At 40.3% G+C, this 17,127-nt stretch overlaps 1 protein-coding gene across 1 annotated transcript; it reads left to right on the forward strand.

The window, feature by feature from the left end:
* The first annotated feature begins 6,497 nt into the window (after window positions 1–6,497).
* LOC128071460 (exonuclease V) lies at window positions 6,498–7,610 on the forward strand. Its single transcript, XM_052664307.1, has one exon. It carries the CDS (start codon window positions 6,498–6,500, stop codon window positions 7,608–7,610), a length of 1,113 nt encoding a protein of 370 aa, XP_052520267.1.
* The last annotated feature ends 9,517 nt before the right edge of the window (window positions 7,611–17,127 follow it).

A 17,127-nucleotide genomic window follows, 5' to 3' on the forward strand; every position in this document is an offset into this window, starting at 1 on the left:
AAGACTTTCTCCATTTTAATTTCCCTAACTGTCAGCCTCGGGGTTGTTTAGACTGAAAGAGCATGTTGTTGTTCAGTCTCTTAGTTGTGTCAGACTCTTTGTGACCCCATGGCCTGTCTATCCCCAACTCCCAAAGCTTGCTCAAACTCATGTCCATCAAGTTGGTGATGCCATCCAACCATCTCATCCTCTGTTGTCCTCTTCTACTCCTGTCTTCAATCTTTCCCATAGTCAGGGTCTTTTCCAATGAGTCAGTTCTTCACATCAAGTGGCCAAAATATTGGAGTTTCAGCATCAGCCTCAGTCTTTCCAATGAATATTCAGGACTGATTTCCTTTAGGATTGACTGCTTTGATCTCCTTGCAGTCCAAGGGACTCTAAAGAGTTTTCTCCAACACCACAGTTCAAAAGCATCAATTCTTCGGCACTCACCTTTATTTGTGGTCCAACTCTCACATCCATACATGACTACTGGAAAAACCATAGCTTTGACTATATGGACCTTTGTAGGCCAAGTAACGTCTCTGCTTTTTAATTGCTCTCTAGGTTGGTTATAGCTTTTTCTTCCAAGGAGCAAGCGTCTTTTAATTTCATGGCTGCAGTCACCATCTGTAGTGATTTTGGAGCCCTAAAAAATAAAATCTGTCAGTGTTTCCATTGTTTCCCCATCTATTTTCCATGAAATGATGGGACTGGATGCCATGATCTTAGTTTTTTCAATGTTAAGTTTTAAGCCAACTTTTTCACTCTCTTCTTTCACTTTCATCAAGAGGCTGTTTAGTTCCTCTTCATTTTCTGCCGCTATGCTGGTATCATCTGCATATCTGAGGTTGTTGATATTTCCTGGCAATCTTGATTCCAGCTTGTGCTTCATCCAACCCAGCATTTCGCATGATGTACTCTGCATATAGGTTAAATAAGCAGAGTGGCAATATACAGCCTTGACATACTCCTTTCCCAGTTTGGAGCCAGTCTGTTATTCCATGTCCAGTTCTAACTGTTGCTTCTTGACCTGTATACAGATTTCTCAGGAGGCAGGTAAGGTGGTCTGGTAGTCTCATCTCTTGAAGAATTTTCCACAGTTTGTTGTGATCCACACAGTCAAAGGCTTTGGCATAGTCAATGAAGCAGAAATAGATATTTTTTCTGGAACTCTCTTGCTTTTTTGATGATCCAGTGGATGTTGGCAATTTGATTTCTGGGTCCTCTGCTTTTTCTAAATCCAGCTTGAACATCTGGAAGTTATCAGTTCATGTACTATTGAAGCCTAGCTTAGAGAATTTTGACCATACTTTGCTAGTGTGTGAGATGAGTGCAATTGTGCGGTACCTTGAACATTCTTTAGCATTGCCTTTCTTTGGGATTGGAATGAAAACTGACCTTTTCCAGTCCTGTGGCCACTGCTGAGTTTTCCAAATTTGCTGGCATATTGAGTGCAGCACTTTCACAGCATCATCTTTTAGGATTTGAAGTAGTTCAACTGGAATTCCATCACCTCCACTAGCTTTGTTTGTAGTGATGCTTCCTAAGGCCACTTGACTTTGCATTCCAGGATGTCTGACTCTAGGTAAGTAATCACACCCTCATGGTCATCTGGGTCATGAAGATCTTTTTTGTATAGATCTTCTTTGTATTCTTTGCACCTCTTCTTAATATCTTCTGCTTCTGTTTAGGTCCATACCATTTCTGTCCTTTATTGTGCCCATCTTTGCATGAAATATTCCCTTGGTGTTTCTAATTTTCTTGAGAGATCTCTAGTCTTTCCCATTCTATTGTTTTCCTCTATTTCTTTTCATTGATCACTGAGAAAGGCTTTCTTATCTCTCCTTGCTATTCTTTGGAACTCTGCATTCAAATGGGTATATTTTTCCTTTTCTCCTTTGCCTTTTGCTTCTCTTATTCTCTCAGCTATTGGTAAGGCCTCCTCAGACAACCATTTTGCTTTTCCATTTCTTTTTCTTGGTGATGGTCTTGATCACTGCCTTGTGTACCATGTCACGAACCTCCATCAATAGTTCTTTAGGCATTCTATCTATCAGATCTAATCCCTTCAATCTATTTGTCACTTCCGCTTATAATCATAAGGAGTTTCATTTAGGTCATACCTAAATAGTCTAGTGGTTTTCCCTACTTTGTTCAATTTAAGTCTGAATTTGGCAATAAGGAGTTCATGATCTGAGCCACAGTCAGCTCCCAGTCTTGTTTTTATTGACTGTATAGAGGTTCTCCATCTTCAGCTATAAAGAATGTAATCAATCTGATTTTGGTATTAACCATCTGGTGATGTCCATGTGTAGAGTCTTCTCTTGTGTTGTTGGAAGAGGGTTTTTGGTATGACCAGTGCGTTCTCTTAGCAAAACTCTGTTAGCCTTTGCCCTGCTTCATTTTGTACTCCAAGGCCAAACTTGCCTGTTATTCCAGGTATCTCTTGACTTCCTACTTTTGCATTCCAGTCCCCTATGATAAAAAGGACATCTATTTTTGTGTTAGTTCTAGATGGTCTTAGATGTCTTCATAGAAACCATTCAACTTGTTTCTTTGGCATTAGTGGTTGGAGCATAGACTTGGATTACTGTGATACTGAATGGTTTGCCTTGGAAATGAACAGAGATCATTCTGCCATATTTGAGACTGTATCCAAGTACTGCATTTCAGACTCTTTTGTTGACTATGAGGGTTACTCCATTTCTTCTAAGGGATTCTTGTCCATAGTAGTAGATATAATGGTCATCTGAATTAACTTTGCCCATTCCAGTCCATTTTAGTTCACTGATTCCTAAAATGTTGATGTTCACTGTTGCCATCTCCTGTTTGACCACTTCCAATTTACCTTGATTCATGGACCTGACATTCCAGGTTCCTATAAAATATTGTTCTTTACAGCATCAGACTTTTCTTCCATCACCAGTCACACCCACATCTGGGTGTTGTTTTCGCTTTGGCTCTGTCTTTTCGTTCTTTCTGGAGCTATTTCTCCACTCTTCGCCAGTAGCATACTGGGCACCTACTGCCCTGGGGAGTTCATCTTTCAGTGTCATATCTTTGTGCCTTTTCATACTGTCCATGGGATTCTCAAGGCGAGAATACTGACCTGGTTTGCCTTCCCTTCTCCAGTGGATCACGTTTTGTCAGAACTCTCTGTGACCAATCCATCTTGGGTGACCCTACACGGCATGGTTCATAGTTTCTGCAACCTTTATAGCGACTTTTTTGGCTACCAACTGGAAAATGGACTTGATCAGCTAAAATAAATCTTTGACATTGTAACATGGACAGTTGCCCTTGTGAACTGCATAATTCTTTCTCTGACTTCTCTTCAGCCAGTTTTAATTTGGCTTCATGTACCTTACAGTAGGCAGAGAGGTAGATCCAGCCTCTCTGACCCAGGGCAGTACATTCTTATCCTTTCTCAATTGGCACAAGCTGCAAACATTCAATAAATTCTAAAGTTTTGGCATGTTTTAATTTGGGGTCTCAGTTCTCACGCAATCCAGTGGATATGCCCCATTTAGTAGCTAACGAGCAGTAAGGCAAATCTTCCCACCCGGGAATTAAAAACTTCATTAATCTTAATCTCTTGTGGCATTTTGCTTCATGAATCCTGCTTACAGTGCCAGTTTATATTCTGCTTTAAGTTTTACTTTCATTTCAGGTTTGAAGGAGTCATTAACAAAAGAAACCACGTGTTACTCACAATTCAATTTTTTATAGGAGACTATCTGACTTAATTTCAATCAGTTCAGTTCAGTCGCTCAGTCGTGTCCGACTCTTTGTGACCCCATGAATTGCAGCACGCCAGGCCTCCTAGTCTATCACCATCTCCCGGAGTTCACTCAGACTCACGTCCATCAAGTCCATGATGCCATCCAGCCATCTCATCCTTGGTTGTCCCCTTCTCCTCCTGACCCCAATCCCTCCCAGCATCAGAGTCTTTTCCAATGAGTCAACTCTTCGCATGAGGTGGCCAAAGTACTGGAGCTTCAGCTTTAGCATCATTCCTTCCAAAGAAATCCCAGGGCTGATCTCCTTCAGAATGGACTGGTTGGATCTCCTTGCAGTCCAAGGGACTCTCAAGAGTCTTCTCCAAAAGAAACAATAGAGAAAAGTAACAGGACATACATCACCAAATTGGGCTGGCCAACATCCAGATATAGACAGCACTGGGAAGTCCCTCCTTATACAGCAGCGTGGAGTCCCAGTTGGGAAAAGATCCCAGGTAGTGCGTCCACTCCACAAGTGAGACTCCAAACTGCAGTTTTGGGAGTTCCCACTTAAAAATCCAGGCCGAAAACTGATACATTATCAGTTTTCAAGAAAGAATGCAGTTCTGGTTTTACTTTAATCTTTTCACAATACTGTTTATCTTGTGAGTCACAGAATTTTGTTAAACCCTGAGCACTTGGCCAAACCTCCAGGGGCTCAAGAATTCCAAGACCCACTCCCTTTCTTATCTGAAGTGCCGCCTGACTTAGTATGCTTGTGGGCAGGCCTGGAATCTGGACAATGTCAAGATGTTTTTAGGGCACTTGGGGAAATTTGAATATGGACTAGAGTATTAGGGAATTATTCATTTTATTAGATGTGATAATATTATAGTTAATGTAGAAGTCTTCTTTGGAAATGTATGCTGAAGCATTTATATATGAAGCATTATGCTGCCTGTAATTTATATTAAAATAGTTAAACTGAAAACAAAAAGCACCTGAAAGAAGCAAATAGAGCAACATGTCAACAGTTGCTAACTAGATTGTGTTCATTGTTCTAGTCTTTCTATCTCCTATGTTTGTGAAATTGCTTGTTGTAAAGAGAAAGAGTATTTGTCCTGTAGTAAAGTAGTGAGATATTACATGTGAAGCACTTGGTTCAGTGTCTAACACATTTTGGCTGTGCAGTGCAGCATGTGGGATCTTAGTTCTCCAACCAGGAATCGAACCTGTGCCCTCTGCAGTAGAAGCATGGAGCCCAATCCACTGGACTGCTAGGGAATTCCCAATATCCACTATTATGTATAGCAAAACCCAGTAATATTTGTTGGCTTCCCAGGTGGTGCTAGTGGTAAAGAACCCACCTGCTAATGCAGGAGATATAACAGATGTGGTTTCAGTTCCTGGGTCAAGAAGATCCCCTGGAGGAGAGCATGGCAACCCACTTCAGTATTCTTGCCTGGAGGATCCCATGGACAGAGGAGCCTGGTGGGCTACAGTCCATAGGGTTGCAAAAAGCTGGACATGACTGAAGTGATTTAGCAAGCATGCTCATACAGTAATATTTTCAGAGTATTCACTGACATGTTTTCCATCATAAGCTAATTTCTTGTGGGGAGAGAAAATAAAACTTAGCAAGAAACATCAATTTCTATAATGTTAGGAGGAATTTATAAAGGCAGTAAAGGTAAAGTATTACTATATCTCAAATAGAAAAAACAACTGATTTCTGCATATTGCTGTGAATATCCTCTTACTACTGTATGCTGTTACTTTGTATATGGGTAGGTCTATTTGCATTTATCTGTAGTTCGTTTTTTAATTTTGCCACACCGTGTTCCTGAAACAGTCATTGTAGAGCTGATTTTTCTCATGGAACAGTTTGGTTGGTATTGAGATTTGTTTTCCTAGCTAAGGACTTTGTATTCAGAGGAATTGTAGAAGCAGTCCATGATAAACTGGCAGACATTGCTGCAACATTTACAATGTTCTGTATTTACTTAAAATAATGAAATAATATCCCAAGGCAGTAGAGAGTTTATATATATATATATATATATATATATATATATATATATATAAATTTTTTTATTTATTTATATTTGGCTGTGCTGGTTCTTTTTTGTTGTGCAGACTTTTCTCTAGTTGCAGCCAGCAGGGGCTACCCTCTAGTTATGGTGCATGGACTTCCCACTGCAGTGACTTCTCTTGTTGTGGAACATGGGCTGTAGGGTACGCAGGCTTCAGTAGTTACAGCTCATGGGCTCTAGAGCAGAGGCTCAATAGTTGTGACACACAGGCTTAGTTGCTCCTGAGCATGTGGGATCTTCCTGGACCCGGGATCAAACCCATGTCTCCTGCATTGGCAGGCAGATTCTTTACTACTGAGCTACCAGGGAAGCCCCAGGAGAGCTTTGAAGGAAAAAGGACAAACCTTAAATCTCCTTTTAAATGAAGAAATTGAGGATGAGGAAAGTGATTTGCTTAAAGTCACATAATATGTTAGTGCCAAATTTAGGAATAAAACTATTTTGCACTTAAAAAATATTTGCCAAGTATTCATATATGGATGATACAGTGAGCGTTATTGTAAACTGCACATGTGCTACAACTCCATAGCATTATTAATTGTTCATAAATTAATAAGCATCTTTAAAGACTATATATAAATAATTAGTTGTGAATCTTTTTTACCTCATTGGAATTCAAAAGTGCTTTTGAGAAATTTTTCATTTGGATAATGCATTTCTTTCATATGATGTGTATAGCCTTTGCCCAATCCAGAGCTGTGCCATGGCAGAGACTGAGGAAGAGGAGACAGTGTCAGAAGAGGCTTCTGGATTCTCAGACTTGAGTGACTCGGAATTTTTGGACCTGGAGGATACACAAGAGTCAAGTGCTTCACCTAGCAAGCCTGGTCCTTCTTATGAATTACCTGGGAAGGATGACAAGCGCATAAGGTTACCAAAATGGAAAAGAAGATTGGATGTCTCATCACCTATGGAGCGATTTCATCTTAAATACTTGTATGTCACTGACCTGTCTACTCAGGACTGGTGTGAACAGCAAATGGTATATGGAAAGGAGTTTTCTGGTTTCTTGACACCTGAGAAATCAGCTATTTTGGATACTGGTGCCAGCATCCATCTAGCTAGAGAACTAGAAGTTCATGATCTTGTGAATATCCCCATCACCAGTAAAGAAGATGCTTGGGCAGTCAAGTTTCTGAACATATTATCAATGATTCCTACCCTGCAGTCAGAAGGGCGCATCAGAGAGTTTCCAGTGTTTGGAGAAGTGGAGGGTGTGCTTCTTGTTGGTGTGATTGATGAGCTGCACTATACAGCCAGTGGGGAACTGGAACTGGCTGAACTCAAGACACGTGGGAACCCTGTGCTCCCTTCAGATGCTCAGAAAAAAAAAGACTGTTTTCAAGTCAGCCTGTACAAATATATCTTTGATGCCATGGTACAGGGGAAAGTGACTGCTGCTAGCTTAATCCACCACACAAAACTGCATCCAGAAAAACCACTGGGACCTTCAGTGCTGAGGCATGCCCAGCAGGGAGGCTACTCTGTGAAGTCCTTGGGTGACCTCATAGAACTGGTCTTCTTGTCTCTAACACTGTCTGACCTCCCACTTATTGATAGCCTGAAAATTGAGTATGTCCACCAAGAGACTGCCACTGTGCTAGGTACAGAGATAGTGGCCTTTGAAGAGAAGGAGGTGAGAAGCAAAGTGCAGCATTATATGACCTACTGGATGGGCCAACGAGAGCCTCAAGGGGTTGACGTGGAGGAGGCCTGGAAATGCCGGATGTGCAACTATGCAGATATCTGTGAGTGGAAGAAGAGCGGTGGGTTGACCAGTGCCACGCAGGAGCCACAAGTCAAAAAGGCCAAATGAACAGAAGATGTGCCTTCAAGAACTGGGATGTTTCCTGCATCTAATGTACTCAGCAGAGTTAAAGAGGACCATTCTCTTCCACCAAGCTTGAATTTCTTGGAGAGTGTTCTTATTTTGGTTCTTTTCATATTTCCTCAGCCTCTAACCTCACAAATCCAAGACCCTGGCTCATGGCTGAGTGGGAGAGATCTGGGATTATGCTAACCCTAGATCTTTGCCACAGGTTGCCGAAAAGACAAATGCTTATCATGGCTGGAGCACAATCACTGTTTTCTTAAGAAGATTCTTCCATTTATTTTAAGTCTCTTCCCTACGTTTTTCTCAATCAAGATTTCTACAAGGTGCTGTAGCATGTGCCAGAATTTCCTTTTTAAGACTGAATAATATTCTACTGTGTCAATAGCTTTTAAAAGTAAATGAGAGCAAAGTAGTATTCTAGAGGAGGAGCTGACATGGTAAAAGCTAAAATGTAGCAGAATGATTTATCTCAGATGGATCTGAAACTGGAAATATTACAGTGGTGTCACAGTCCACCAGGTTGTTAGATCCTCACATGTGGAAGCAAAAAATGCAGATGGTTCTGTTGACTTGGGAATAAGGGGAGGGTCTAAGTCCTTGAGGTCTGGATGAAGTGAAAAATGAGCTGTATTGAATTCCAGGTCAGTATCCTAGGAAAACTGATTAAGCCTCATATCAGAATCTGTGAACGTGGATCACGAATAATCTAAGAATTGTTATCCCAGCCTCAGTATCTCTAATTCCACTGAACTTCACTTCTGCTATTCTTTAATAATGTCTCCAATAAACACAACATTCATTGAATATATTTATTGGGAGTATCTTTTTCCAGTCTGTGGCTTGCCTTTTTATTCTGTCATGATGTCTTTTGATGAACAAAATATTACTGAAGACCAGTTTGAATGTTTCATTAGTGCTTTTGGTATCTCACTTAAGATATACAATATTTTTCAACTTCAACACACTTTGTTTCTTTTACTTATCAGTGTATTTTAGAGTTGTTTCATATTAGTATTTATAGTTCACCTCCTTCCTTTTAGTCGCTGCAAAGGGTTCCATTGTAAAGATATACTGTTTATCTAACTAGACCTCTATTTATATATAATTAAGCTATTTCCTATCTTTTCCTACTACAAACACTATAATAATGTATAAAGTAGAAAGTAAATATTGGTCTTACATGCATACCTGTTAATCCTGAATCCCAAAATAACCATCAATAGGAAGTTGGATAAGGTTCTTCAAGATACTTTTTGGATGTATCAACATATATTTAAATATAAATCAAATACATGTGTTGGGTGTATGTGATTAGACATAAAAAAACTTCTATAGCATGCTTTTTTTTCAGGTGAACATAGAGTATTTATCAAAATAAACTCTTTCTAGGCCATAAAAACAAATCTGAATAAATTTATGTGGATGAAAGTCATACAAAGTATGCTATCTGATCACAATGGAATTAAGTTAGAGTTTGATGACAGATATCTGAACAATCAAAAATTATGTGCAAACTAAATTAACTAAATTACACACCAAAGTACCCTATGAGTCAATAAAGTTATCACAAAAAGAGAAATTACTTATATTTAATTGAAAATGAAAATATCCAAAAATGTGTGGGAGGCAGTAAATTTCAAGGAAATTGATAACACTAAATGCCTAATTGGATACCTAACTGACACCACTAATGCCACTAATTGGAAAAGAAGAAAGAGCTCAAATTACTGACCTCAGTGTCCCCATTAACTAAAAAAAGGAGAGAAAATGAAATTCAAAGAAAGCATAAAAATGAAATAAGCAACAGAGCTGACATTAATGAAATAGAAAAAGATAATATAGAAAAATCAATGAAACAAAAAACTGATTCTGAGATCAGTAAAACTGATAAGTTCTAGCCAGAGCAATTAGGGTGGGAGTCGGGAGAGGGAAGACACATGACCAATATCAGGAATGGGGTGACAGCACTACAAATATTATGGATATTAAAAGAAAATAAGGGACTATTATGCAGCCACCTTGGATCCTGTGGAGGCCTGCTAGGAACAGGACTTCTAAATTGACAAATATGTCTGGAAGGCTGTGGTCCAAAGCCATTTTTGCTGGCTATAAGTGGGGTCTACAGAACCAGAGGGAGCATGCAGCCCTCCTGAAAATTGAAGGTGTATATGCTCGAGATGAAACGGAATTCTGTCTAGGCAAGAGATGTGTTTCTGTGTACAAAGCAAAGAACAACACTGTAACTCCTGGCAGAAAACCTCAGTAATCTGGGGAAAGATAACTCAAGTCCATGGAAACAGTGGCATGGTTCCTGCCAAATTCCAAAGCAACCTTCCTACTGAAGACATTGAACACAGAATCCATGTAATGCTGTACCCTTCGAGAATTTAAACTTACTGAAAAGTAAATAAAGTGTGGATTTATTTAAAAAAACGGGGGGGGGGGGGGCGGGATATGAAGAAGAACTTTATGCCAATACATTTGACAGCTTAGATGACAGAAAATTTCTTTGAAAGATACAAACTACCGAAGCTCTCTCAAGAAATTTGTAACCTAAATAGCCCTATATCCAACAAAGAGAATGATTTTGTAGTTTAAAACCTCCCCACAAAGAAAGCTCTAGGCCCAGATGATTTACTGCTGAATTCTACCAAATATTTAGAAATGACACTGAAGTCTAGACAAACATCCAGAAAATGGGAGGGAAATTTCCCTACTCAGTGATACAAGTCTAGGTTGTCTACTTGTGTTTCTGACCTGCTGGCTATGGGTCGGAGGTTTCAACAACCTCCTCCTTGGATTTGATTAATTTACTCGAGTGGCTCACAGAACTCAGAGAAACATTTTACTTACTAGACTACCAGTTTATTATTAAAGGAATTGCCATATGGAGAGATGCATAACGTAAGGTATTGGTAAAGGGTACAGATCTTCCATGCCCTCTATGGGTACATGGCTCTCCCCACACCTTCACGTGTTCACCAACCTGGTTGTGAGCAGGGGTTACTCTCTAGTTATTGCGTGGGCTTCTCATTGTGGTGGCTTCTGTTGTTGCAGAACATGGTCTCCGGGGTGCATGGTCTCAGTAGTTGTGGCACACAGGCTTAGTTGCCTGCAGTATGTGGAATCTTCGAGACCAGGGACTGAACCTGTGTCCCCTGCATTGGCAGGTGGATTCTTAACACTGGACCACCAGGGAAGTCCCCTTTTGGGGTTTTATGGAGTCTTCATTACATAGCCATGACTGATTAAATCATTGGCCATTGGCAGTTGATTCAACCTCCAGCCTCTCTCCCTTCCCCATAGGTTAGGAGATGTGAGACTGAAAGTTCTAACCCTCTAATCATGTGGTTTAGTTTTCCTGACAGTCAGCCCTCATCCTTAGGTGCTGTCCAAAAGTCGCCTCATTAACATAACAATAGACATGCTCATTCTCATATCTTAGGAAATTCCAAGAGTTTTAGGAGCTCTGATTCAGAATTGGGGATGAAAGCTAAATACAAATAAATCAAAGAAAGTAAACAGGAAGAAGAGAAATGAAGGATGGTTCCTAAATTTTTGCTCAAGTAACCAGGTGAGTGATACATTTATTGAACTAAGAGAAGTGTTATAGTGGGAGTGTGGGTGGGGACAGGATTAATAGGTTGATTTGAACATGTGAAGTTGAAGGTAGCTTTTAAGGGGAGATTTCAAGTAGGCATAAGGAATTAGGGCTCAGAAATTCAGGGGAGAGATGAGGGCTGGAGATACAGATTTGTCAGTTAAATCAAATAAATTTGTCATCAAATAAATAGTAATTGTGGCAGTGAATGAGACCATTTGAGGAAAACTTCAAAAAGAAAAGACCCAAGGCCAAGTATTCCAACATTTGGAGGTGGAATAGAGGGAGATTATTCAATAAAGAAAATAGAGAAATAGTGAGGTGGGAGAAATTATCTTTTGTGAGATGTAGAAAACAAGGAAGTATTTCATTTATCTTAAATGCTGTTGAAGTCAAATATGATGAGGACAAAGAAAGCCCATTTAATTTTTCAATTGGAATTTCATTGGTAAATTGACAAGAGCAGTTTCAGGAGTGTAGTTATGGTCAAGAAGCCAATTAGAGTGGACTTAAGAGAGAATTGGAGGTGAGAAAATGTAGGCAGAACCAAGAAGCAACTCTTTAGAGAAATTTTCCTAGGAAAGAAAGCTAGGGTATTTCCTTGGTGGCCCAATGATTAAGACTTCGCTTCCACAAAGTGACCCAAGCCATTGGAGATGTTGGTCAATCATCTCTGAGAGGCAGGCCTGGGCCCAGCCAGGGCCAGCCAAGCATCCTTAGGTAGGATAGGGGGCATCATGGGACCCCTCGTGTTGGGGGACAGTGCTGTCTGGTTGATTCCACTTGGGGGCAGGAGGTATATTTGTTTATTCTCTTGGTTTCATCCGTTGGATCATTGAAAAAGCAAGAGAATTCCAGAAAAACATCTACTTCTGCTTTATTGACTATGCCAAAGCCTTTGACTGTGTGGATCACAACAAACTGTGGGAAATTCTGAAAGAGATGCGAATACCAGGCCACCTGACCTGCTTCCTGAGAAATCTGTATGCAGGTCAAGAACCAACAGTTAGGACTGGACATGGAACAACAGACTGGTTCCAAATTGGGAAGGGAGTATGTCAAGGCCGTATATTGTCACCCTGTTTATTTAACTTATATGCAGAGTACATCATGCGAAATGCTGGACTGGAAGAAACACAAGCTGGAATCAAGATTGCTGGGAGAAATATCAAAACGAAGATCATGGCATCCAGTCCCATCACTCCATGGGAAATAGATGGGGAAACAGTGGAAACAGTGTCAGACTTTATTTTTTTGGGCTCCAAAATCTCTGCAGATGGTGATTGCAGCCATGAAATTAAAAGACGCTTACTCCTTGGAAGAAAAGTTATGACCAACCTAGAGAGCATATTCAAAAGCAGAGCTATTACTTTGCCAACTAAGGTCCGTCTAGTCAAGGCTATGGTTTTTCCAGTAGTCATGTATGGATGTGAGAGTTGGACTGTAAAGAAGGATGAGCGCCGAAGAATTGATGCTTTTGAACTTTGGTGTTGGAGAAGATTCTTGAGAGTCCCTTGGACTGCAAGGAGATCCAACCAGTCCATTCTAAAGGAGATCAACCCTGGGATTTCTTTGGAAGGAATGATGCTAAAGCTGCAACTGCAGTACTTTGGCCACCTCATGAGAAGAGTTGACTCATTGGAAAAGACTCTGATGCTGGGAGGGATTGGGGGCAGGAGGAGAAGGGGACGACAGAGGATGAGATGGCTGGATGGCATCACTGACTCGATGGACGTGAGTTTGAGTGAACTCTGGGAGTTGGTGATGGACAGGGAGGCCTGGCATGCTGCGATTCATGGGGTCGCAGAGTCGGACACGACTGAGCGACTGAACTGAACTGAACTGATGCAGATGACACCACCCTTATGGCAGAAAGCAAAGAAGAACTAAAGAAGAGCCTCTTGATGAAAGTGAAAGAGGAAAGTGAAAAAGCTGGCTTAAAACTCAACATGCAGAAAACTAAGATCATGGCATCCAGTCCCATCACTTCATGGCAAATAGATGGGGAAACAATGGAAACACTGACAGACTTTATTTTCTTAGGCTCCAAAATAACTGCAGATGATGACTGCAGCCATGAAATTAAAAGACGCTTGCTCCTTGGAAGAAAAGCTATGACCAACCTAGACAGCCTATTAAAAAGCAGAGACATTACTTTGCCTACAAAGGTCCATATAGTCAAAGCTATGATTTTCCCAGTAACATATGGATGTGAGAGTTGGACTCTAAAGAAAGCTGAGCACTGAAGAATTGATGCTTTTGAACTGTGGTGTTGGAGAAGACTCTTGAGAGTGCCTTGGACTGCAAGGAGATCAAAGCAGTCAATCCTAAAGGAAATCAGTCCTGAATATTCATTGGAAAGACTGAGGCTGAAGCTGAAGCTCCAATACTTTGGCCACCTGATGTGAAGAATTGACTCATTGAAAAAGACCCTGATGCTAGGAAGGCAGAAAAGATTGATTGATGCAGGAAAGATTGAAGGCAGGAGGAGAGGGGGATGACAGAGGATGAGATGACATCACCAACTCGATGGACATGAGTTTGAGCAAGCTCCAGGAGTTGGTGATAGACAGGGAAGCCTGGCATGCTGCAGTCCATGGGGTCACAAAGAGTCTGACACGACTGAGGGACTGAACTGAACTTCCTTTTTTAGATCATTGCTGTTCTAAACAAATGGTTCTTTGTACTCTGCTTGCAAGTTTTCTGAGTTTGAGTGTTTCCAAATTAAAAGTTAACCCGCCCCTCAGTAAAAAGACAATGCTCTTTAACTGCAGGAGGTACGGGTTTGATCCTTGGTCACAAAACTACCAAAGCTGCAGGACAAAGTCAAAACATTAAAAAAAAGAAAGCAAGCAAGCTAGGAAATGCCACAATTGCTCAAGTGAGCTAAAGTCAAGAAGTGATTAAAAAAAAAATAAGATATAAAAATATGTGTTTATGACATTGAAAACGCCAGTAAAGTCAAGGGCTTACTAGCATCAAGTGAGATCTTAATGGTGCTGTGTAATAGTACTTCATTTTCTGAATCCATTCACTTCCCCACATTCCTAAATAACTAACATTAGAATCTCAGATGCCACTGATTATAAGATACATCATTATTTTACATATTACTAGGAAAGAGAAAAGACTACCAATTAAACTATGGCCTGTCATCATTTGTGAGGTAGCAATTTCGCATATGTTGAAATATGAAAAAAATATTAGAATCAATCTAATGCAGAATTTCTTTTCTTTCCTCATATCTCAAACATCTTCTCCCTAAATTCACTTTGAGCTTCCAATTTCACTTATAAAATAGAAACCCTCAGGGAGGATATCTTCATTTTCCCCCCACCAAATCTGTACCTATTGATTCTGCTTCTCCTGTTATTTCAATGAATAAATTGCCCAGGCTCTTGCTTATAACTGATCCTCCCAATTGTGTGCTGGATTCTATCCCTTTTTTCCTCAAGGACTTTGCTCTTGCAACTGTCCTGTCTCTCCTGTATTGTTGATTTCCCCCTCTCCATTGTATCATTTTAATTAGGGTACAAACACTGTAATTTCTTCCATCTTAAAAAAAATTCTGAACCCCAAATCCATCTGCAATGGACAGTTTTACTTTCCTATTCATCTTTTAAAAATTGAAGGAGTATGTCTGTAAATACTTGCCTTCTCCCATTGTTTCATCCCACTCCTAATTCTTGTCAGACTTCATCAAACTTCAATCAGTACACCAAAAGGGCATGTTTCAGCCATCCCCACATTGCTCGATCCAGTGGTCAATTATTCTCATCCTACCTAACGTAACAGCAGCAGTTAACTCAATGGATCACTCCCTCCTCCTTGAAACGTTCTCTTCCCTTGATTTTGCAGATCCAAACCTTCCTGCTTTTCCATCTGCCTCAGGATTATTCCGTCTCAGTCTTCTTTGTTGGGTCCTCTTCATGTTTCTGACCTAAGCTACTGTACTACTAGAAAAGACTGAACTGAGTAAAGGCAAATTGTTCGCTTAGCGAACTGCTGACTTAGATTTTCCAGTATTTAAAAATTCTGAGGTCTATAGCTTTTAAACAAAAATGATATCTACATTTCTCTTTTATAAGTGAGCATGTCTCTTCAAGCAGCCCCAGAGATATCAGATCTGGAGTCTCCCTCTAAGGAGGCAGAACCAACGCATTCCAGAAATAAGCTCCATAGGCTTTATGGGAAATGTAGTATTGGGTAAACAGCCTGCACCCCGCGGGAGCCTGGGAACTCTGGGCGAAGAGTTACTTCCGGACACGCGTAGTGGGGTGGTAGCCGGTATTCTGTAATTTTTGAACCAGTACTGCATGAAGTGAGAGTTGGGGTATCTCCCAGATATGGGAGATCTCCGTAACCTGATCTCCAGCTTAGAGCCGGAGCTGGGAGTGTGGCGGTGCAAAGCTGGCAAGTATGACTACAGAACTTGAGGGACGTAAGGAAAGGGCAGGAAGAAAGGGACCGCTTTATTGGCTTACCCAATGAAAATAAAATGTGAAAACCTTCACATGCGGTGACTTCCAGTTTGGGTGTGTGGGTCCTGTCCGATTCTGGAGTAGTTCAGAGAAAGCAAGGGAAGGGTCCAGCTGCCACTCCGTGGGCTCCTAGATCCCAGTTGTGGCTTGAGCAAGTTCAGTTTGCATTCCTGCTCTTGTGCTTTAAACTGCACCTTTCCTGATGACAAAAGCACCTTAGGCCCTACCAAAGCCTGCAAAAGGAAATAGTAAACCATTTTAAGGGATCTAGGAAGAAAACATTTTTAGAGAAACTTCGGTGCATGCTTTAGGGTATTTTCATGTGAAATGAAAATATCTCCTGCCATATTAATAAACAAGAAATGTCACATACAGAGAATGCTAAATTCTTTAACTTGATACTGATATTTGACGTTCAGCCTGCCTGCTTCCTTTGTTGCAAACTTGTATATAGCCTGACTTCCTCTCCTGCCTCCTTGGAGCAGTTTCCCAGAGTTACTGAGATGCTATCTCCCAGGCTAACATTCCCACCAAATAAAATAATTCTCTACTTTCAGATTGTGACTATATTTTTTAGTCAACACTCACAACAATCATCTGAAGTAAATATTATCTCTGTTTTGTATATGAGTTAACTGAAGCAGAAAGGTGAGTTTAAATTGCCTGGACTCAGGCAGTTTAGTATAGACGATCTGAGAGTTAAATTCCAGATGAGTTTCCTTCAAATTTCATTCTTTTTGCAAGATGAAAAGAACCTGCAAAACAAATCATTGGATTTATTTTTCTTTTGAAATATTTTTATATATGCTGAGTAAATTTTGGTTTGTCATCATTTAAAAAAAAAAAAAAACAACTCTTGGTATATGTATGGCTGAGTCATTTTGCTGTTCACCTGAAACTACCACAACATTGTTAATCGGCTATACCCCAATACAAAATAAAGTTGTTTTTTTTTTTTAAAAAAAGAACCCTTGGTGAATCTGCAGATTTTCCAGTGATGATTGTAAATAAAGCTGAGAGTGCCTCTTGCACATTTTAGCCTTTATAGGGTCCTAGAAGTGCTGGTTGGAATTTCAAAAAGCCCAGATTGGGCCTGTAGGAGATGGTGAGATTCAGAGAGAGAGACTGAGATTTAGAGTCTCAACTGAAGACTTCAGCTTAAAAAAAAAATCCAGCCCCCCCGCCCCCACTTCCCTGCATCCAGCCTCTTCATAAAACCTAATTTGAGACCTCTTACCCAATCCACCTACAGAACAGAGGCCAGAGAATCACAGGAAGGAATGACTTCCAAAGATAACTGAGCTTGAGAGATCAGGCTTTTAGTTATCACTTTAACTCATTCATTATTATCTATTTAGAATGAATTTCTGGGAGAAAAAAACCTGTCACTGGTTTAAAGGTTAGCAATTAACTATTA

This window comes from Budorcas taxicolor, unplaced genomic scaffold (genome assembly GCF_023091745.1).
Source record: "Budorcas taxicolor isolate Tak-1 unplaced genomic scaffold, Takin1.1 scaffold711, whole genome shotgun sequence".
Taxonomy (NCBI): domain Eukaryota; kingdom Metazoa; phylum Chordata; class Mammalia; order Artiodactyla; family Bovidae; genus Budorcas; species Budorcas taxicolor.